Source organism: Macrotis lagotis, chromosome 5, assembly GCF_037893015.1.
Source record: "Macrotis lagotis isolate mMagLag1 chromosome 5, bilby.v1.9.chrom.fasta, whole genome shotgun sequence".
Taxonomy (NCBI): Eukaryota; Metazoa; Chordata; class Mammalia; order Peramelemorphia; family Peramelidae; genus Macrotis; species Macrotis lagotis.
In genome coordinates, this window is record NC_133662.1 from 244418260 (window position 1) to 244441706 (window position 23447).

At 50.9% G+C, this 23447-nt stretch overlaps 1 protein-coding gene across 4 annotated transcripts in view; it reads right to left on the reverse strand.

Annotated features, from left to right (window-relative positions):
* CLUH (clustered mitochondria homolog) overlaps positions 1 to 19438 on the reverse strand; it is a 29103-nt gene extending 9665 nt beyond the window's left edge. For 2 of the 4 annotated variants that reach the window (XM_074189216.1, XM_074189215.1), the window contains exons 1-10: positions 12781 to 13995; positions 10067 to 10251; positions 6357 to 6528; positions 3706 to 3849; positions 3286 to 3413; positions 2977 to 3131; positions 2652 to 2777; positions 2037 to 2184; positions 1679 to 1771; positions 48 to 742 (exon numbers count right to left, since the gene is read on the reverse strand). In XM_074189216.1, the coding sequence (XP_074045317.1) occupies positions 48 to 742; positions 1679 to 1771; positions 2037 to 2184; positions 2652 to 2777; positions 2977 to 3131; positions 3286 to 3413; positions 3706 to 3849; positions 6357 to 6528; positions 10067 to 10251; positions 12781 to 13456 (2522 nt within the window). In that variant the 5' untranslated portion in view covers positions 13457 to 13995. Of the gene's footprint in view, positions 1 to 47; positions 743 to 1678; positions 1772 to 2036; positions 2185 to 2651; positions 2778 to 2976; positions 3132 to 3285; positions 3414 to 3705; positions 3850 to 6356; positions 6529 to 10066; positions 10252 to 12780; positions 13996 to 19193 lie in introns of those variants that run through there. The other 2 variants (XM_074189217.1, XM_074189218.1) reach the window with 2 other exon arrangements.
* Positions 19439 to 23447: the final 4009 nt, after the last annotated feature.

Below are 23447 nucleotides of genomic sequence, written 5' to 3' on the forward strand. Positions count from 1 at the left end.
ATTTGGGGGAGCACCAGCCCCGATCACCCCAAGCAATATAACCTCACCTGTGCTCCACAAAGGCGTCCACCAGCTCCTGGCGTAGACAGCAGAGCTTGTGACGGTGAGGCTTGGGGAAACCAGCGCGTCGGCAGTCCTCGGGCAGCTCCTCGCCAGCCACAGGCAGGAAATTGAGGTCTGGGGGGAAGGTACGGAGCAGGTCTAGGATGTAATGGCGGCCGTCGTTACCAATGATGCCTTTGCACTCCACAGAGGAGCACAGCTCCACTTCCTCGTCGCGGTCATTGAGCACTCGGTGCCGCTGGATTTTCAGAGGCCGGCTCGTCTTCTCCAGGAGCTCCAGATAGCGTGGATGGGACACCACTGTCTTGCCAAAGTCGATAGAGCCATAGATGACGCTCTGCTCCTGTTCCCGCTCAAGGATGCCAGGGATGATGGACTGGGCCGTGACACGGTACCCTCGGTAGTCAACCACCACTGTGCCCAATGTGTAGAGACCCTCGACGTCGACTGCATTGTAGGTGCGTACCCCATTCAGGTCATTGGTGGGTGCTACGTAGGCAGCCACATCCCCACCAAAGTCTTTGTAGTGGTCTCGAACATCAAAGCCCAGACTGAAGAAGATGTTGTTCCAGATGAACATCTGCATCTTGGTCTCCTCACTGGGGTTGATAGCCATGACGTTACCATCGATGACTGCCATGGCCCCTCGGGTAGCCGCTGCTGTGAAGTCACTATGAACCTAGTAGGCAAAGGGACAACCTTAGAACCTGCTTCCTGAGAAGGAAGCCATCTGTGCAGACCCATTCTCTGGGTCATAGACCCCGAGGCCTAAGGTCTCCTAAGGACAGCAAAGGGAATTCATTCTAGTGAAATAAAGGTGTCATTTTAATTTCTATCTAGGTCTACCAAGTTCCCAGGTAAGCTTACCCTAGGCAGTCAAGCACAGGCCTGGATGATCCTGGTCCCTGTCCTCAAGGGAAAGAGGCCCCAGTGGGACTAGACAAACCCTCAGTTAGTAACCACCCAGTGCCACAGGCCGAGCCTTGAAGGCAGCAGCCACAAGTTGAAGCCCCAGCACATTCTGGGTTCGGGGAAATGCCCATGATAAGGTACAAAGATGGAAGGATGAGGCCATGAGGATCTGTGTACAGCCAAACCAGACAGGAAGGCTGGCGCCAATCTAGGAAGGGGTCACAAAAGATTCTAAGTTTGTAGTTTCTCCAAGAGCCAAGCAGGACTCTCGAAACTTCTGGAGGATAGGAGACCCTGGCTAAGTCCCTATTCTCCTTTGGGTCTCAATTCCCATGACTTGAAATGAGGTTAGAATTTAAACCTAAAGGTCCTCTTGTCTTAACACCAGAGGGTGTCCTATGTCAGCGGCAAAGAAGGGCAGTCCTGGCTGTGGGATGGAAAGGGAAATAGTCACACTCTCTGCTGTTCCCCAACCCTTCCCAACAAAGTCATTTAAAGAGCTGGGGAATAACAAGAGCCCTAAGGGTCCCCACTTTTCTTAGATCCCCATTTCAGCCCTGAGAATCCCACGACAAGGGCCTACAGCCTGGCCGGCCTGCAGGTCAGCAGCAGCTCCTCCCTGGCTATGGAGGTAATCCAAGGCCTGGAAAGAGGGGCTCCCTATCTGGACAAGCCCAGGCCCCCCACCCTTCTCTCTGGGTACCTTGAAAATGGCCCGTTCCCTCAGCAACCGCTCAGGAAGGTTCTTGCGAGGAAGTTCCCTTGTTGTCTGCAGCTCCTCATTCCAGTCTCTGGTCTAAGGAAAAGTCACAGCCCAGGAAGGAGTTAGAGAACTCTCTAGAACACAGCCATTGGTACCCTAGAACAGGTTCTTCCCTGCTTGCCTCTTCTAATTTCACAAAACAAACTCAAGTGTTACATGGTAAGGCAGTAGAGTTGCTAGTCCTGACTTGTCCAACAAATCCATCCAGCCCCCTGTGCAAGGCTGCCCCTTACTGAGTCTCAGCTGCTTCACCCCTCTCTCCACCCCCTCCCAGCCTCCCTTCACCCAGGAGGGCCACCTGGCCAGGGATGTGCTCTTCATAGCCCAGCCGAGACGTGTAGGCATCCTCAGCCCTCACACAGTCCATGGCGTGCTCCACCTGGGGGGCTGTCCAGCTGTAAACTTGGAACGGGGTAGCAATCCTCTCGAAAGGATGGCGCTGGACCCTACAGCCAGGGGCAGATACCCAACAGCATCATCACTCAACATGCCTCCCCCCAACTCCAGCACATAAAATGGAGTCAGAGAACAGTGAGGTTTCCTTCTATCACCTGGATCTGTCTTGAAAATTCTCCCTTTTCTCCCCCTGCCTTTGCCCAGACTCTCATTCTCTTAAGGACCCCAGTGATGACAAAAGTAGACAGACAAAGCAATGAATACCCCATGTGGGGTGTCAGGCCCTCTGATGAGCAGTGAGGAGAAACCCTTCCTGGAGGGCAGTCTCCCCAGTGCAGCACACTCTGATTAGAGGAGGAGGTCCTGACCCTGAACCCATCTCTCCCACCTCCTATCTGTGGACAAGGACCAGGGCAGAGCCAGGCTCCATCTCCTCCAAGGTCCCTTCCAGTCAGGGCCCAGCTGCTCTGGGCAGTGAGGAGACAGGAGGAGGGAATGCCAAGCTGGTAAGGGATACCTTTTCTTCTGCAGGAGAGCAAAGTTTTTTTTGAAGGTTGGACTGATCTGGTTGAGAAGCTCCACCAAGGAATGACTCAGGAACCGGGGACTGGCAGGTTTGGGGTTGAAGTTGTATGCTGTGGATCTGTGGAGGTAACATCCATGTGGGAAGTCACTTCCCTAGTCCCACTATCAGGGCCCAGAAGGCCCCATGTTCCGGTCTGGGTAGGCCACACGAGGAAGGAGAAATCGGAGGAGAAGGGGGTGGCACCAATAGACAAGCAAGGGCAAAAGGGAGAGATTCTGAGCTGGATTGTAGAGCCTGGACAAGGGGGGACACTCACTGGTTCAGATAAAAACCCCGTGTGGAGGCTGTGATGCTAACATGTCGGTCCTCTGCTGTGATCACAAACAGGTACATGAGATCCCCATGCATCTTTCGGTTCCCAGGTGGGGGGTTCCAGCCACTCATAGTGAGCACCTTTAGACACTGAAGGGGCTGTGGGGAATAGGTTAGTGTGAACAGGGGCAGTCAGACCCATTCAACCCAAAGCTCCAAGAACTAGGTCATGGGGGAATAGAAATGCCCACTGTCTTAAGTCCCCCTGTGGGACCATGGGCCTCCCTGAATGATCTGAGGACTGGCACCTCACCTTCCAGTCTCTGTTCTGGGGCTGCAGAGCACACAGAGGCCGATCCTTGCTCCCTGGGAGGATGTGCTCAGGTGGTGTGCAGTCAATGGGTTCCATTTCAATGCCCTTTTTCTTCCTCTTCCCACTATCTAAAGAGGCAAAAAAGTTGACCCAGACAGAGAAGGCACCCCGAACACACTCCAAGCCACCCATGCAATCTCAAACTCTGGAGATTACAATGGTATCATATCATCAGGAGACGTGGGAGAGGGCAAAGTGGGGCTTAGCAGTAAGGGCAGAACATTCCCCTTATCCATCTGGGGAAAAGGTATCTGCACCATTCTCACATCTATCTCCCCCATTCCTCAGGTCCAGGGAGGGGGCCCTGAAAGGCAGGAGGACATGGGCGAGAGGATCCCAAGAAACCACAGGGGTGGGTACCTCCTAGGTCACCATCTGTAAAGACGCTGAGGAAGGAGAGAGAGTTGCAGTCCACCCCGTTGAAGGCATCTGAGGGATCCAGGCTTTTCAAAAGGTCTCGAATGTGGCGTACGTGGATTCGGGCTTCCCGTACTGTGTATGGCTCTGGGTAAGAGGTGAGGGCACATCACAGGGAGGCCCCAGGATCATAGCAGCATAAATGCAGAGGCCATGGTGATGAATTTGAGGAAAGGTATGATGACAAGCAGGCTGTCCTGGCAGCCTGGCCTCCCCCAAGGGGAGATCCCTGTGGGCCCCCCACCCCAGCCTTTCCCACCTGCAGCCTGCCACAGGCTCTTGTCACAAGCATCAGGTCAACCAGACCACGGCCCTGTGTGCAGAGGGCACTGTGTGTAGACAGCAGAGGCTCTAGAATGAAACCTTAGCCCAACCTCTAAATATTTGTTTTATTATAACATCTGGAGGATCTAAGAGCAGAAACAAGGTGTATTCCAAAAGTCAAGGAAAGGTCATCACTGACTGGGGGGGGGGGGCCTGAAGTCGGAGGGCAGGCCAGAGTGTGCCCACTGTGTAGGGAAGCCCTGACTGCCAGCCTCAGAGTGGAGTCCAGAAGAGGGCATGTCTGGCCACAAGAATGCTTCAGCTTGCTGCTAGTCTGGGGTAAAGCTGCGTGGGGCCTCTGGGGTCAGCTAGTCCAAACCTCTATCTTACAGATGAGGAAACTAAGGCCATGAGAGAGCAATTGACTTGCCCAAGGTCCCACATGTAGAAGAGACAGAATCAGCATCTGAACCCCGGTCCTGTGATCCCAATGCCAGGGTCTATTTGAGAATGAGTGCAGCCAATTCAAGGAAAGAGGGGAACCATCAGACTATGTGGCTGGGCAGCAATCAGATGGCAAAGGTTAAAGATTCACATTGGGCACAAATGTTTAGGAAGGATTTCCCCAAAACTTAAAAAGGAAGCTTCCTTCTACTAGGAGTGCACACAGAGAAGTGAGTTTAGGGTAACTGGAGGAAGGAGAGTAGATAGCACCTGGGGAGGGCACCAGAAAGTTCTGGGGTGGGGCAGAGATGAAAATGAAGAATTCCGGAAAGTTCTTAAGGTCAGAGCTAGTTGTTCTTTTTTTAACCTGGGTATGTTCATCCTGGGCTAGCACATAGTAGGAGGCTCATAAATGCTTCCTGGACAGATTGGGGGCACGTCAGCCAGCAGTCCCATCTGCTTGTAAAGTAGTGGGCAAAATGAATGAATGCAAAGAGACCAGAAAGAGATTGAAGATACAATTTTGCAAGAAGCATAGCCATGGAGGAGAGGCTATGGATGGAAGACAGCTAAGATGGGGTCCAAGGACCGATGGGTGTGAAGATTGTAATGCAGCAAAGGGATGGGAAGGAATCAATGACGAAATGGAGGTTGAAGATGTCAAAGAGAGGAGTGGAACTTTGGGGGAAGATGGCAGGGAGAGGCAGGGAGGAAGGAGTTCTAGTCCAGACACAGGAGAATAGTCCTAGCAGGGAACAGAAATATGTGTTCCAAGATTCAAAGAACCTAAACAAAATAAGGAATCTTAAGGGGTAAGGGGTGGATGATAAGAGGGAAGGGAGCTGCCACCCAATGGTCCCTACACTCCAAGAGAAACAGGAAGCTAGGTCATCTATCTACACACAGGGATTGGAGACATGACTGGTGTATGACAAGAAAAGCTTTAGCTGAGCTAGTGAAGCCAGCAAGCTTTGGAATCAACACGCATAGGTTAGGACCAGAGAGCAACTCTCGGTTTACCCAACAGAAAGTTATGGTGGGAAACAAATCAATTCAATGCCCCCTGATTCTCCACTGACAGCAAGAGTCAGCCAACATTCTGAAGCCGAAGGCCAGATGTGGCCACAGGTCAGGGAGATGAGTATCCAGCAAAGAGGAGGCAAAGCCTGACAGGATGAAAGCTAGGCCTGGGAAGCTCAGGTGATGCAGCCAGCTAGTGAGCAGCATGCCAGCCAGGACTTGAACTGAGGACTACCTGATCAGAACTTAAAAGAATTCTCAAGAATTTACCAGCACTCTGACCAAATGTGGGAAAGTCTGGTCAAGTTCTGACCCCCAATCCTCAGAAAGGAAAACTAATTTTTAGGAATAGGAACAGAAGAAAAGAGGAGAGAAAATACTAGCCCTAGAGGTAAAGGCAAGGACTAATTCCAGGGAAGGCTTGAAGAAAACCTTACTTTCCCCAATTTCTATTTCTAAATCTATAAGCCTAGACCCCAGCAAAGAGAGTGACAAAGAACAATTCACAGAAGGGTTTTCTCTCCACAATCAGCTCCTTTGAGGCCACTCTGCAACAGTTGACCCTCACTAGGTACCCCCAGTTAGTTGCTGCCTCCTACAGAGCCCCAGACCTTTCTCATGTGCTGTTCTTGAGCCAGAACAGCCCCACTTGGGAGGATATATACATCATTTTTTGAACCGACTTAGAGATGTTTACATTATTCTTTACCTTGGTTTCAGTGGGTTCTGATCTTTGGGGTATCTTGGTTTGATCATGAAAGTATCAATATTCATACCCCCCCAACCCTCACCACCCTTTGGCCTTCAAGAATCCACATGTTTGAAAATCAGCCCTTTTCTCTTCTCAGGAGGAAAGAATCACTGACCTTCCACCACTCGCAGCATGGAGCCTTCCTCTAGTCCCTCGATGGTCCGGAGCTCTGAGAAGTTGTCAAGCACATTGCCATCCAGTTGCAAAGAGAAGCATGTGCGGTGGCAAGTGTCCTCCCGATCCATCAGGACCTGGTGGATCTCTTGGACCATTTCTTGGGGAGACACCTGTACAAAAAACCCACCCTGAGCATGAGAGCTGTTCCAGCTCCCCCACAGCCTGAGGAGTCATCCCCAACCCTAACTTAGGATCAAGAGCCTTCCTTTGGCAGGGGTGGGGAGGGAGCATGGATCAAGAAAGCTCCCAGTTTGAGGACCTACAGGGGGGAAAAACTACAATCTGTGTTTGGGTCTGGCTTCCATAATCTATGCCTTTCCAACCCCCAGAGGGCAAATGTCAACATGCAAACAGTTACTGAGCATCTATTCTGTTCCAAGAAGTCAACAATTCGATTAAATGGGAATATATGTGCACATATGTAGGACAAAAAAATAGTAGTGGCTTACTTTTATCAAATATTAGTTTACAAATAATTTTAATTACATTAAATTAAAATTTTCTTGCATAAACAAAACCAATAAAGCCAGAATAAGAAAATTAGAAGGAAACTGCAAAAAAAAAAAAAAAAAATTTTTTATAGGGGCAGCTAGGTGGTGCAGTGGATAGAGCACCAGACCTGGAGTCAGGAGTACCTGAGTTCAAATCTGGCCTCAAGAAACTTAATAATTACTTAGCTGTGTGACCTTGGGAAAGTCACTTAACCCCACTGCCTTGCCAAAAAAAAATAAAGGAAAAAAATTTACAGCAAGTCTCTCTGAGAGACTAAGTTTCTCTAAAATATAAAGAGAATCAAGTCAAATCTGTAAGATTAAGTCATTCCCTAAATGATAGTCAAAGGATATGAACAAGCAGTTTTCAGAAGAAATCAAAGCTATTTAAAGTTATAAGGAAAAAAATGCTCTAAATCACTACTGAACAGAGAAATGAAAATGAAAACATCTCTGAGATATCACCTTAATACCTATCAGACTGGCTATTATAATAGAAAAGGAAAATGACAAATTTGGTAGGAAGGTGGAAAAATTGGAACACTAATAGTTGGCAAAGTTGTGAATACAACCATTTTGGAGAACTGTGTTCAAAAGACTATAAAACTGCACATCCCTTTGACAACCTAGCAATATCACTACTGATGTAGCCTACTTCTAGTATGTAGTCCCTAGAGATTAAACCAAAAAAAAAAAAAAGAAAAAAGAAAAAGGAGGGGGGGGAGGATATACTTGTGCAAAAATACTTATAGCAGCTCTTTCTAATGGTGGCAAAGAACTGGAAATTGAGGGAATGTCCATCAATTGGGGAATTGCTGAATTGTGACATAAGAATGTAAGGGATACTATTGTGCTATTAGAAATGGTGAACAGGATGGTTCCAGAAAAAAACTTGGGAAGATTTATACGAACTGATACAAAGAAAGCTGAATAGAACCAGAAGAACATTATACATTAACTGCAATATTGTATGATCAGCTGTGAATAGCTTAGCTATTGTGAATATAATGATTCAAGAAAATTCTGAAAAACTTAAGAGAAAAAAATGCTCTCTACCTCCAGAGAAAGAACTGATGGAGACTGAATGCAGTTTGAAGCATACTTTTTAAAACTTTGGTTTTTCTTTTTAGTCTGGGTTCTCTTTGGCAACGTGGCTAATATGGAAATGTTTTATATGAATGCACATGGACATGGTCAACACAATTCCACGATCAGATGTACATTTTACAGTTAAGGAAGCAGAGCTCTGAGAATTTCCTCAAGATTACTCAGTCAGTTAATGGCACAGTAGGGGTTCCTTCCCCCACACCAAACTGCTCTCCTCTAACTCTATCCCTTCTCTGTACAGCTTGGCTTCTCTAGAATGGAGAGGGGAGGAGGGGTGTGTGGAGGTAGGAATAATACATGAAACAGAATAAAAGGAAGTAAGGTAACTAAGAAGGACTGGAAAGAAATCTAAACTGGATTCCCAAAGGAGATCTGAAGACTGGTCTTCCTGCTTCCAGAGAGGCTTGCCCTCCTCCTCCTTCTTCCCAGAAGCCCACAAGGATGCTCCTTTAGCCTGTACTCAAAAGGGGGGAGGTCAAAGATCCAAGGGAGAGAAGGAAGAGAATTTGATCATCTGTCTGGGGTGTTCCCCCTCCCCCAGAGCAGCCAAATCCCTCCCCTCCAGCTGCCAGGAGCTAAGCAATTTTCTGGAGCAGAGCCCAGAATGCAGGCAGCTCTGCAGGGACAGGCAGGTTGGGGAACTCCAAAGGGAGAGGCCAGGGCCCAAGGCACTCCAAGCAACAACTCCAAAGGTGGCCTTGGTCACCTTGCCTCCCCAGAAGAGGGCCAGAGCTCAAGTGATAGGGAAGGGGAGAAGATGACCAGGGTACCCTGACACAAGAACAACATTGGGAGGACACAGAGGGGCAGGGACATGGCTTCCTTTCCCCCTGCCCCAAATAAGCTTACATAAGAACTTTAAAAAGTTAAGAACTGGAACAAAGGCATCCCAGAAACTTTCTAGTTCACCCCCGCCTTTCACACATGGTGGCTGAGCCCCAAGGTCACACCCCTAGATCTCTGGGGCTCTTGGCAGCTCAGAGCCTACTCTACCATCTCTAAGGGAGGGCCTGCGGTCTGTCCTTCTCTCCTCCATTGCTGTGGCCTCATTTCTTTGCCCTCTGTGCCCCTCCAGCCCCAGAGGCCCAAGGCTGCCCTAAGGGGTAGGGGCAGTGGGACTGAGTCTCAGTCTTACTCTTTTTGTCCCTTCTAACAAGAAGCATGCATTAAATCCCCTTTTGGCTCTGGTATGCTGAGATTCTGGGAGCATAAAAAATGGCAAGACAAGGAAAGCAAGTACTGGATGTCCACTTGAGTGGCCAGGCCACTCAAGGCCCCATGTCCACTGAAAATTCATTTATGTAGGGATTTAAAATTTAAAAAACTTTCTTCAAGTTCTGTATTGAGGGGGAATATAGGTGGTGCAGTGGATAGAGCACTGGACCTGGTGTCAGGAGGACCTGAGTTCAAAACTAGCCTCAGATGCTTAACAATTACCTAGCTGTATGACCTTGGGCAAGTCATTTAACCCCTTAATTGCCTTAAATAAAAATTTTAAAATTCTACATTGAAAATGTATATCTCAGGATTCTGACACATGCACTTCCTAAATCTGTTTTCCAACTGTTATCTGAGATCTCCCCCAAATGTTAAATACACCTGTCAGACAAAACTAAAAGCAAAGTTGATTTGACTTAATCTTACTTCCTTTTCTCCTGGATAAGGCATAGGGCTAGGGAGGTGGGGAAGGGGGAGATAAGAGATAAATTAAAGTATATAAAAAAGAAAAATGTGAATAAAGAAAACTGGAAAAAAAGTTTCTCCAATATTTACTATACAGTATGTACAAGAATTAGTATTTAAAAACTGAGGAAACTGAGGATCTATGCTCCAATAGCTTTTCCCACAATCACAGAATAAAGATAAAAAAACAATCAAGTCTGAAGTAGGACTGTGGGACCCCTAGCTCTGTGGCTCAAAGGAATCCAGACCCTCATTTAACAGAGGGGGAGGCTGAAGCACAGGTACCAGGTGCTGATCCTTTATGTCAAGTTCCCTGGTCTCATTTTCCCTCCTTCCTCCAGTACCCTCTCCTCAAGTTCCTTCTCACCTGCAATGAAAACGTCTCGATCCCTGGGACCGAGATCTTGACAGTGAAGCCAGTGTCCTGGATGACAATGACCTCCTGCCCGCTGGCCTCGTCGCTGGGCTCAGCCTCTCCGTGCCCATTCTCCTTTGGCTCCTCACTCTTCTTGTCCAGACAGTCCCCATTCAGCAGCATGACTGTCGGGAGCTCTGGGATTGAGGAAGAGGCACAGATCAGAGAGGGGCAGCTACCAGGGCAACCAGGGTCAAGGGTTCCCTAATTCTGCAATCATGCCAGGAGCACCTCCATGGCCCCAGGCCAGGCCTCTGTTGCTCCAGGCCTACACCTTTCACTCCCAAAAGGTGCAAGGGAACAGTCCTCTGAACAGGGGACCACAGGAGCCATTTACGGGGAGGGGAACAGAATCTGGCTGTGCCTCCCACCCCTGCCCATGGTTAAGGAGGTGTGAAGGCTTCACATGATCCTCCAAACACTCCTAGGGAACTGTCCCACAGTCCCCTTTTTCCTCAGTTGGATTCAGAGACGACAGTACCAGAACTGACATTCCAAATGAAAGCAACAGGCCTAAGGAAGGGCTGGGATGAGGTGGCCTGGTTGCCACGGCAACGCTCCAGGCCCTGCCCTCAAGTAACCTACAGGCTCAGGCAAGGCTCTTCCCCTCTGGCCACCAGGGGCATCTAGGAGAGAGCAGGAATCCAGCCTCAGACACTTGATACATACTGGCTGTGTGACCTTGGGCAAGTCACTTAACCCCATTACCTTACAAAAACAAACAAAAAAAGAATGAAGGATAAAACATCAACTCTGGCCCACCACACTGCCTTTGCTTCAAAGGAAAGACTGAACCAGAACAGGGTCTAATGCTTAGGTGGTCCTGCCTCCATAGGACCAAAGAGGCGCCGTCCTGTCTGGTCCCTCAAACCTGGCCATCTGTTCCTGCTGTTTCCTGGGCTCCATGCACTGCTTGGCAAGCCCCCTCCTAGTCAAGGCTGGGGCTTGTTCTATCAATTGAGCCTTCTGTCCCTGAAGGGTTTGGGGCTTGTGCTTGAAGAACGTCCCTGAAGATGAAGCCCCCCACAGCACATTTCTGAGACAAGAAATGCCCAGAAAGTGGCATCCATCTGCTCCTGCCTCCCCCAGTTGGGGGAGGTGTGGTCCAGGATGTTCAGCCCAGCTCCACTGGGGAGCATGAACAGTGAGAGCTGGCCTGTCCAGTGGGGGGGGGGGGGGATCCTCTTCTAACTCTGATCCTTGAAGCATCATGCTTCCCAGGGGCCTCCAGGGAAGCCTGAGAAAGAGGAGGGGACTGGTCCCTGTTCTTTCTCATCCTTGTGTTATAGTTCCAGGGCCTCAATCCAGAAGCAAACATTTTCACTCCTCTGGGCTGCCAGCAAGCATATAGCAGAGTGAAGCCATCTTTGCCCTAGCCACTCCCTACCAAAGTTGAAGAGACAAAATGAAGCAACCGAGGCAAACAGAGCCAAAGGCAGCAAGAGAGTCTGCTAGGTGAACATGGGCAGGAGCAAGGCACAAGAGACTCAATTCTTGGAGGGTGGAGATGAGAGAAGAGACACTGAAACACCACCAAGCCCTTGTCACTGCCCCTCCCCAACACAGGGAGACAGACAACAGAATACAAAAGGCCCCATGGGGGGGGGGGGGGGAGAAGGCTTGGTAGTGTTTCTGCATCTCTTCTGAGATGCTGAGTGATGAGAGGGTGGAGCTCGGCAGCATCTGACTCATTAATCAGCTTTACACCATGGGAATCCCCTCATGGAACAGAAGCAGAGAGTCTGCAGGCCCAGATGCCAAAACCAAGGTCTGGGAGGAGCAGCCAGCAGCCCTCCTCAAAGATGGCAGGCATTACCTGCAGCCTAGCTAACTTCCTGAATGTGGAAAGCCAAAGAAACCACCCAGGGATCAGGGCAAGACATGATTCTTTGTCCAGCCTGAGGCTGAAGCCTGGCTCCTTTCCCCAAGGCTAAGGGAAGCAGGAAAGAGGAGCCTGGCATGGCAGAGGCCCGGGTACATCAGCTCAGGACAGTAGGAAGGGCAATGGGTCCACAGTGCCAGCTCTGCTACCCATCTCTGGGCCATCTCTGAAGCAGACCCTCTGGCTCATTTAGAACAGATTTCAGAACTTGGACAACAATAAGGATGCAAAAGAACATCTGCCAGTGAAACCACAGGAAAATACAAGAGGCCCCCGGACGCCCCCGGACGCCCCCAGGGTCTGCTGGACCTCAGATTCCCCACCCAGGAAATGAAGGAGGCCAGGCTAGAGAAGATCAGCGACACACCCGCTCAAGAACACATACACCACACACACACACACACACACACACACACACAAATATCCACAGACCCTGGAAAAGGGTCCTGGCAGACCAAGAGGGCCAAGCTTTGGGCATTTTGCAGGGCTTGGGATCTAAGCTGTGCTCTCACTGGAGATGAAGGTGAAGTGCCCCCCCCAACCCCATCACATTTCCTGTGTAGGCTAGGGATAGAAACTTGATCCTCCCTCACCTACAGAGAGCACGTGTTCCAGCCACACACAGGGCAGAGGCTGGCATGGACTGGTGCCCTTCAATCCACATGGCCACCCAGCCCCCTACAGAACAACCAGGGAATGTGACTGGATGCTGGTACATTCCCCCCTTGCCCCCCGAGGACAAGGGATTCCCTTCAGAGTCTGCACCCATCTCCTTCAAGCCCACCTTGTCCAGGCAGTGGCCATGGAGGTGGAGGCAGCATTTCCTCCCTCTTCTGCTCTGGTAGCTCAGAGCTCTCATCTCCATGGGGCCCTGGAGCTGTGGGACTGGAAGGTTCTTCTTGGGGCATACAGGGCCTCCTGATGCATGCCAAGTCTGTTTCTGGAGCCCCCCATTCACCCTGCTCAGGAGAAATCTGGCTCTCTGCCTCTAGTTTATTGGGGGGGTCCTGATCCCAGCTGCTATGTGTGAGTGGGTCTTTGGTGGCAAGGCCCACCTCCCCAGCTGCCCCTGCCCAACTGCCCTCTTTAAAGCCAACACTGCTAGCTTCAGGTTTCACCAGGCCCTGCTCTGCTCCATTAGCCCGAGGACAGGCTAACTCCCCCGGCTCAAGGTCGGCTGGAAGGACAGCAACAGGACAGGCATCTGAAGCCACTCTTAAAACCTGAAGGTATCTATCCCTAGCCATCTGCACTCCAAGGGGGTCTGGATCTCTTTTCTCTCTATCACTGGGAACAATATCTGGGTAAGGGGCCCCAGCACAAGGTGGACCTGGCAAGGGGTTCTCACTGGTAGGCGTCTTGGACAGGAGGGGGGCCCTTTCCTCATCCCTGGCAGGAGCAGATAGAACAGCCTCTGCCAGCCGCCAACAGCAGCTGGCACAGACCCCAGCCCAGGACATTGGGGACGGCCTCACCAAAATGTCCTTCCTCCAGAAAGTTGCACAAGATCCTCTTGTAAGCTCTTCTGGGGTATGGCAGAGAGAAGGGAAATGGCCTTTCCCAGACCCCACAACTCCTCTTAGGCTTGTCTACCCAGAGGGGTCTCTCTGGATTCTCACAGGGGACCCAATCCTGGTGTCCCTCCCTTACAAGAGGGCAGGCAGGGCTCAGAAAGGAGAATGTGAATTCTCCTCACTCCTGATCTCGTGACCCAGTCTCTCAGCCCCCAATAAGGAGCTAGTTGGCCCCCTCCCACCCAGAGAGAAATCCTACCCTCTTGAAATGGGAGGGGAATGGAGTCAAGGCTTTCCTCCCTGCAATTTCCCCAGGAGAAACCCAGCTGGTAGCAGGGAAAATGTGAAGGCCCTGAAGGAAGGACGGACTAGGAGAGGGGCTAACGGAGAGTAGCCCTCAGCCCCAAGGTGAGTGGGACAGTCAGGCCAGCCTAGTGCTGGTGTACAGGATAGACCAACAGACTACCCCTGCTTCCAGGCCCTGGCCCCATTTGGAAGGACAAAGACAGACACAGACACAGACACACAGACACAGACACACACACCTGTACTCATCTTCAGTTCCAGGGCCCAATTGGGCTGGCACAGGCCCAGCTGCAAAAATCAGTCCAGGAAGGAAGCTGAGGCCTACAAATCTTCAGGGTTTCCTCTAACCTCTTCTCAGGAGGCCTACATGAAGCTCCTGGGGCCCAGGTCCTTGAAGAGCCTGATCTCCCCCTTCACTTTGATTTTTCTCACTTGGTGGTCTCCAAGGTCTCTTCTAGCTCCTAGTTCAGGCTGCCATCTGTCTGACAGTCCCTTCACAAGATCAATGTGGTAGACACTATCCAAACCTCACCAGGCTTCCATCCACAATCTACAAATCTGGGGGGAGGGGGGCTGTTCTGTCACTCATTCACCTCCCATTTTTCAATGAGGATAAAGGGGCTTTGGCAACATTGTAGAGCCTTCCCCTAACCCTGAAAAAAGAAAATATCTTCCTTATTCAAGGCCTTTCCTTCTCTCACTAAGCCAGGACACTCTGTCCCTTGAAAGGGAGGAAAAAAAGCCAGGGAAGCTAAGCTGCGACCAAGCCTCTTGGACTCGGACCCTAAGAGAAGTCCCTGGAGCAAACTTTTCACCCTTCAAGCCTCTTTCTCAGAAGTTATATTCTCCAGCTTCCAAATTGCACTATGACAATCCTCAGGGCTTGATACTGTGTTGATGGCCCAGATCGGGAAAATCTGAAAGAGTGAAAAATCTTCCTCTTCAAGCCATAACCCAGAGGCTAATCAAGCCCCTTCTCCTCTGGATTCAGAAGGCCAAATAAGCCTGTGTTCTTACTAAGAATCCACAGGAATCTTTTCTCACTGGGGGAGGGGAGGCAAGACGAATTCACCCCCCCTTTCCTTCTCCTCCCCAATTTCTTTCTTGTTAGGATTAGACAGAGAGAAATCAGGTTACTGGTGGGGGGGGGTTCTTGGTTTTGTTTTGAAATCATTGAGAGTTTGAGGTCATTTCACCTTCACCCTTCATTTTACAAAGTGGGCCCAGGAAGTTCACTTTCCCAAGGTCATGTAGTTTGTTAGTGACGAGTTCCTTGCCTAAAACTTTCTCCCCTTTCATGCTGTTTGTCTGTACTTCCCCAGCCCCAAGCAAAGGAAGACAATGCAGCCTCTTGCCTTGACCCATGAAGGGACTTGGCCTGTGGCCATCATCCTGACCTGGGAAGTATTCCCAGGGGGTCTCTTTAGGAGATGAGGGGTTCTAGGGGGTCAGAGAAATAAAGGCTGGTCGGAAGAAAAAGGAGAATTCCAGCTTTGTCCACCCCTAAAGTAGTCTTCTCTGTTAAAGTCCAAATCTCATGTATCAGAAGCTACAAAGGGGAGGGAAATGAAATTTTCGTAATAACCGAGTCTCATTTTCCCATAATCTCATCCTCCATTTGTGAAATCAAGATCAAGGGCAGCTTCCTAGAATGGGGTGGAGACTCACAGGGTCCCTAAGGCAAAGTGGGGAAGGGTTATAAACCTGGCACAAAAATTAGACCCAGGATGGTCAGTTAACAGATACACAGTCACACACAGACATAGATAGATAGACAGGCAGACACACACACACACACACACACACACACACATACACAGTTGCAGGGCGTGCGCTTTCCTGCTCCCGCCTGCCCCACTCCCATCATCATGCACCTGGCCTACCTACCTTTCTCTTACTGGAGTCTGGATCTGGGCCCAGGCCAGGGCCCTCCCAAGGCCTAGCCAGGCCTCAACATTTTCCCCTTAAACATAGTAGCAAGCAAACCTGCCCAGTGAAGAGCTACACCCCTGCCTGGGGGGGGGGGGGGGGTCCACAGAAGGGGAGACTAGACAGCTCCCAGGTCTTTCCTCCCACGGAAAAGTAAGAGGGAGAGGCAAATGGGAAGATCCTAACTGCAAAGGTGAGGGGACCTGCTGGCAGAGGCGAGAGAATGAGAGAGAGAGACAGAGACAGACAGACAGACAGACACAGACCAAATTCTTGGTGGCAGGATCCTACTGCTCCAACCCAGAAGTCAGAAGGTCACTTGGAATCTGTTGGAGTCAGGGTAACAGGTTGGGATGGAGGATCCCCTTGGTTTGCTTCCTTGCTTCCTCAAGAGCCTAAGCAGTTGTTCCACATACCCCCAAACTCCCAAATCACCCAACAAAAGTTGGCTTTCCCCAAGGTGATTACCTGGAGGGTAGACACTTAGAAAAGAACACAGGACACATTAGAAAGAACTTGAAAAACCTGCCCTGCTCTCTCAAGCCTTCTGCTAGTCTGAGAGAAGAGGCCTGTCAGCACCACTCTGTTGAGCCTCAGCTTCTTCCCCTCTGCATGAGGGGTTGGGCAGATGAGCACTGAGGTCCCCCCTCCACTGGCTCCCCCAGAAGGGATGGCTTTTGGAGAGCCTCAAGCCTATGGGTCAAAGGAAAAGGGAACAGGCAGAAAGCCACAGAGATTCAGTGACACTCCCTGCACCAGCACCAAGTCACAACCACTCCGGCTGCGGCTCAGATTTATCCTTTATAATCTGACTAGACTCTGCTTCCCAGTCAAAGCACACTGGATGGAGAGGAAGAAAGGCAGACAGCCGGGGGACCCCAGGCCTGGATCTCTACTACTTCACTGTGTCCTTGGGCTGAACCTCTGAATTTCCCCAGCTTGGCAGGAGCAGAGATTCTAAGCTAAAAGGGACCTTCAAAGTCAACTCCTCCAACTCTCCAGTGTTCATTCACATTCCAGGCCTGAATCTTCCAGCATCCTCCCTGCCCCCTCCAGGGTAACTTGACGTAAACCTTCTAATGTCTCCTCGGATCTGGGTGGCTGACATCACTCTTATTCTCTCCCCAACAGGAATCTAGGCTAGTACTCATCTCTCAATCTGGGACCCTGGGTTCAAACCCAGGAGCCTAGAGGCCCTGCTGGGGAATCTCACTGTTTTATCCCATCTTGTCATGGGGAGAGACCACCAGCAATACTACAACCTTGTCCTTGTCCCAAGGATTCAAACAGGATGTTAAGCGAAAAGGTGTCTACAAAGTCTGGACTCCTGTGGGCAGCAAGGTACCAGAGCGAATGCTGGCCCAGGTAGAGCTTCTGGGATGGGGAAAAAGGGAAGGAGAAAGTGGAGGACTGGGACTGAAGCAGAAGGCACACTCCCAAGCCCAACAAAAGCCAGGGTAAAGTGAGGAGCCCCCACGACTGGCTGAACCCAAGTGGTCAACTCAGACTCCAGGACTTGGGGTGTTCACTCCACAGCAAGTCATAACTCAAAGGAGCTGGGAGGCCCAGGCCTGGTAGCACAAAGGGGAGGTGGGCCACTGAGGAGACCCAAGAGAAAGTGAGAGAAAGTTGGCCCCACCTCTGCCACTCCCTGCTTGGCTGACACCTGCCCCACTGGGATGGGTTGTGGGATGGGAGGAGAGGAAGGGGGGAGGGGAGAAAAGTTGGGAGGTGGGGAACTGACATGGGTGAACTTTGCTTTAAAAACAGCAGCTCTGGAAATGACCCATTTTTCGCAATAAGGTGGGTTAATGATCAAGTTGGGATGCAAACTCCTTTCCTGCCTCCCCCCACCCCTCCATGTTCCCAGGGCCAGGCCACAGATGAGACTATAGGACAGGGAACAAAGCATGACCCCAAGAGGCTCCTCCCAGCCTGGCCCCACAGCTCTGGGACACTCTGGACGAGGAAGGTCCGAGAACTGGACCAAGAAGCCCTGAGGTCTCCCGATCCAGACACCCAGAAAAAGCATCTCCAGAAATTCACCCTAAGCTTTCAAAGCTGCCCAGGCCCATAAGGACATGAAGGTCACACCTGAGTCTCCACAGAGAGTATGGGGGAAGAAGGGTCACTGAAGAGGCTGGATGTGAGGCCTGGAGGACAGGCCAGCCTCCCACCATCCACTGAAAGTCCAGAGACCTGGCCGAACCTCCTTAGAGAAGGGAATGAGAAACTCCCGCATTCAGGGGGGCAGCACTGGGCTCACCAAGCAATGACAAACCATAGAAGCACAGGTCCCGGTGCCCCCCATTCCCCAACACACCGGCACCAAAGAGGGAAGGAGCCTGGGTCACAAGTGAACCCCTAAAGGCCTGGGGGCGCCAGGACAGTTCGAAGCAGGGGGATGGATTCCTGCAGGGTGTCTCTGGGCCTGGAGAGGGCCCCAGGAGCCCGCCGGCATTTCCTCCGGCTAACACTTGGGGCCTATGTGCAAGCCGGGCCTATCTGCGCAGCGCACACATGGGGGACAGGGGCCTCCGGGGATGAGCCGTCACCCCCACACCCCCACCCTGGGGGGGCGGGAGAGGGAGCAGGGACGGGCCACAGGCCTCTACCAAATGACAGCTGCCAAAATGACAGGAAGGCAGAGTAAGGCCGCCCGGGCCCAGGGGGAGGCAGGCCCTTCGGCCCCGTCCCCCCAAGGCCCAGGGACTCGGGGGGAGGGGGAGGGGGCAACACTTACTCAGACCTGTCCCTTTAACAGTGGGGGGAGGGGAACCACGTGCAAAGTTGGGGGGCGGGATCCCCGATGGGACAGCACAGCACAGGGCGGGAGGGGGTGACTCGCCGTCCCCTGGGTGGCCCGGAGGAGAAAGGGTCCAGGTGGGTGGTGAAGGTGACCTTCAGGAAGGGGGTGGGGCAGGAGGGCCCAACAGGCCCCGCTCCGGGGGGAGGGTCCCAGGCCCGGGGGCCCAGCCCCCTCCTCACTAGAGGCCCGGGCTGGGAGGGACCCCGAGCTACAGGGGGGCTGTGGCCGGGGGGGGGGGGGCTGGGGGAGGCAGAGAGGGGTCCGAAGAAGCGGACGGAGGACCCAGGCCAGGGAGGAGGGGAGGGGGAGGGGGAGGGGGAAGGGGGAGACAAGCGGTCTGGGGAAGGGGAAGGAGCTGGGGGGGCTGGGGGGCCGGACCAGAGTGAGGATGAGGAGGAAGGGGATGTCGGGGGAAGGGGGGAGACCGGAGGGCTGGGGGGGGCTGGGGGGGAGGGGACGCTTAATGAGTCTGGGGCGGAGGGGGCCGGAGCCCAGGCGGGGCCAGGGGGAGAGGTCACGGGGGTCCAAGGTCGGGGGGAGGGTCTCGGCCGGGGCTCGGGGCCGAGGTCGGCGGGGGTCCGAGGGGTGTCGGGGAGCCGGCGCCGCGCCCCCGCCCGCCCGCGCCCCCTCCCCGCTCACCGGCCGGGCCGGGCCGGGCCTTCCCGCCGCCCTGCGGCCCGGGCTCCCGGGGGCCCTCGGCGGGGGCGGCGGGCGGCAGTTCGTCCGTCTTGATGACCATGGCGGGCCGCCGGGCTCGGGCTCGGGCTGGCCTCCGGCCGGACCGTCCGCGCTGGCTCGGGCCGCGCCTGTAACCCAAGCCGAGCGCCCTGGCGCCGCCGCGGCTCCTGCGGGAAGGACGGAGTCGGGCGGCCGCCCACGTGGTGCGCGGCGTCACCTTTGACCCCGCGGCCGCCGCGCCCCGCCCCGGCCCGGGCCCCGCCCCGGCCCCGCCCCCGCGCACGGCGGCCCGCCGCGGACAAAACGCCGCCGCCCGCCCGCGCGCCCAACGCCTTAAAGGGCCAGGCGCCGCCCCGCGGGGCGCCCGAGGCCGCCGGCGCCGCGGGGAGGAGGGGCCTCCCGCGTGACCTTGAGCGCGAGGCGGGCGGCGGCCCCTCCCCCAGCCCGGCCCCGCCCTGCCGCCGGCTCGCCCCGGAACGGGCGCGGGGGAGCGCCCCGGGGCCCGACCCCCCCCCACGTCACACAGGCGGAAGCGGGGCTGCGGGCAGTGCGGCGGGGCCTCGGGCCCGACGCCCCCCGCCCTCAGCGACCCCCCACCCGCGCCTGGCTCCCCTCCCCCCCGGACTTCGGACTCGGGGCCCGGCCCCGCCTCCAGCCCCGCCCCCTTCCTGCGGGAGCCGGGCCCGGGCCGGGGACACTCACCCGGGGGCGCCGCGGCCGCGCCCGGCCTCCGCGCCCCCTTCCTCCGCCGCCCGGGCTCCGGCCGCTCCGCCCGCACTGGCAGCTGCCATCTTGGGGTGCAGCCGGGGCGCCCCGCTGCCCGACAGGAGCCCGGCCCTGGCCCCGCCGGGGGCCTGGGCCTGCCCGGGCCGCGCACCCAGCTCCCCCCCATGACCTCGTTCTCCATGATGCAGCCGAAGCTCTTGCCTGGAGCCTCTCCTTTTCCACACAATTTTTCTCACTAATCCCATCAGTTCCCCAGGGTTCAGCGATGTCTCTGCAGATGCCTATTTTCAATCCTAACCTCTCTCCTGGATTTACTCCTAAATCACTAATCAATGCATTACCAATCTATAAGTATTTCTCAAGCACTAAATGGTAGACTCTGTGTAAGGTGCTAGCAGCATATAAAAAAGCGTCTTTGTGTGTGTGTGTGTGTGTGTGTGAGCTTATGTACAGAAACTGAACCTCCCTGCCTTCAGGAAGCTTACAGTCTGATACCTAAACAAGGAAGAGCCAAAACAAAAAAAGAAAGAAAACTATAGACCAACTTCCTTAATGAATATTGGTGCAAAATTTTTAAATATAAGCAAAGAGATCATAACAATAGATCACAAAGATCAGAGACTATGGTCAAGTGGAATTTAGGCCAGACAGGCAGAACCAGTTTAATATTTGGAAATAAGAAACAATTATAAGAGATAAGAAAAATTATAGTTACCTCTACAGAAAAAGCTTTCAATAAACTGCAATACTCATTCTTAATTATAAGTAACATAAAGTACTAGAGATCATAGGAATCAATGGAAATTTCCTTCTAAAAAAGTATCTAAAACCAAGAATAAACATTGTAATGGAGATTAAAAGCCTTCTCAATAAGATCAGGGGTGAAGCAAGGATTTCCATTACCACCACTATATTCAATATGGTGATAATTATACCAGAAATATTAGCTATATCTATGACAAGAAAAAGAAATTGAAGGAATAAAAATAGGTGATGAGGAAACAAAACTATCATTCTTTGGAGACAATATGATGGTATACTTAGACCTAGAGAATCAACTAAAAACTAGTTGAAACAACTTTGGCAAAGTTGCAGGATATAAATTAAATCTATATATATACTATCAGTATTTCCACATATTACCAGCAAACTCCAAAAAGAGATAGGAAAAGTCCCGTTGCAGACATTACAAAATTCTTGAGAATCTATGTGCCAAGACAAACCTAGGAAGTATAAGAACACAATTACAAAGGAATTTTCACAAAATAAAGATAGATCTCAATGAAATAAATATTCATTGCTCTTGGGGAGATGTGATAGTTTGATTGTTTATTTTTCCTATTTTCCAAGCCATTGACTGCTAAAAATAAAAATAGAAAATATTTGAGTAATGACCAAGTGCACTACACAGCAAGACACAAGCAGGGGAGGCAGTGTTCATTCCCTCCCAAGTTTGGGGAAAGGATAAAAAAAAAAACATTTCTTATAAGAACAGAGTTCATAATTACATTTCATAATGATTAGGTAGGCATGACAGAGGAGTTTAAAGGAGGAATAGCATAATGGAAACAAAGCATCCCCAAATTCCCAGAATCTCAGAAGTATAACATAGTGCAGGGACAGAAGAGAGAGTACAATTAATTTACCTCTTCAATAGTGGGACCTGATCCAGAGCTTGAATATTAAAACTGAATTTCAGAACTCCCCCCCCCAGGGGGACCCCCAACACCCTTGTAAAGACTTGTAATGATGCGGTATACACCTGCTCTAGCTCCTTCCTCTTATATTTAAATTCTTCTTTCTCAGTCAGCTGGTCTGCATCAAACCAAACTGAAGAAATATCTTCCTGGTATTTTTCCAACACCTTTCTTTTGTCTTTCTCATCAATCTTGCCTTTCAGGCCTTCATCCTCCACTGCACTATTCATGTTGAAAGCACAAGATTCAAAATAATAAATAAATAAATAAATAAAACAAATGACCGAATGAATGAATGAATAAAAGGGAAAAAAAAAAACAAAAAGAAACAAAAAACAAAGGGGCAGCTGGGTGGTAAAGTGGATAGAGCCCTGGCCCTGGTATCAGAAGGACCTGAGTTCAAATATGACCTCAGACACTTAATAATTACTTAGCTGTGGAACCTTGGGCAAGTCACTTAACCCCATTGCCTTACAAAAAGCAAAAGAAAAACAACCCCCCCCCCCCAAGAAATCATAGGATTCCAGAGCATTCTCAGCAGAATCTTTCTCCTGGTAGGCCTCACCTTCAGTTTTACACTTCTCTGCACCTTTTACTTCTTCCTTATTCAGGAACCATTTTTCATAGTGATGATGATATTGTTGGCTCTTAATCACAGCTATGACATTCAAAATTCTATTGCCATCAATGTCAAAGGTCAACTCAATTTGAGAGACAACCTGGGGAACAGGAGGGATAACATTTAGGTCAAAGTGACCCAGGAAAAAGCACTGCTTTCTATCTCCATTCAATTTTCTCCAGAGATCTATCTTATCTAACTTTTCTAAGATTTGATTCCCCTCTTTAACCTCTTTCTTATTTATTTTATGGTTAGATTTATAAAATTCTGAGAGAGGGAAGTTGACATCCCCTATTGATGTAGTTTTACTGTCTGTTTCTTCTTATAACTCACTTAACTTCTCCTCTAAGAATTTGAATTCTATATTACTTGGTGCATATATATTTAGTATTGATATGGTTTCATGATCTATGGTTCCATTTAACAAGATGTAGTATCTTTCCTTACCTCTTTTAATTAAGTCTAAAAACAGACTTAAAACGCTTTTACTTTGTTCTGAGATCAGGATTGCTACCCCCTGCCTTTTTTTTTTTTACTTCAGCCAAAGTATAACATGTTTTACTCTAACTTTTTACCTTTACTCTGTGTATATTTCTCTCTCTTTTTGCTTCAAATGTGTTTCATGTAAACAACATATTGTAGGATTCTGGTTTTAATCCACTCTGCTATCTTCCATTTTATGGGAGAGTACGTCCCATTCACATACACAATTATGATTACTAACTGTATTTCCCTACATCCTATTTATACCTATTTATACTTCTTTTCTCTCCTTTCACCCAATCCTTCCTCAAAAGTATTTTGCTTTTGACCAATACCTCCTTCAATCTGCCCTCACTTCTATCAGCCCCTTCCCCTTTCTTTCCCCTTTTCCCTTCTACTTCCCTGTAGGGTAAGAAAAATTTCTAAACTCCTTTGGGAGTGTATGTTATTCTCTCCTTGAGGCAAATCTGTTGAGAGTAAGATTCGATCAATGTTCACACCCTTCCTTCTTTCCCTCTCCTAGAATGGGTCCTTTGTGCCTCTTCATGTGATGTGATTTATTCTCTTCTACCTCACCCCTTCTTCTCCCATTATATTCCTTTATTCATATCTTAATTGTTGGATTTTTAAAAACCACCTCACACCTATCATATTGGTTAATATGACAGAAAAGGAAAATGATAAATGTTG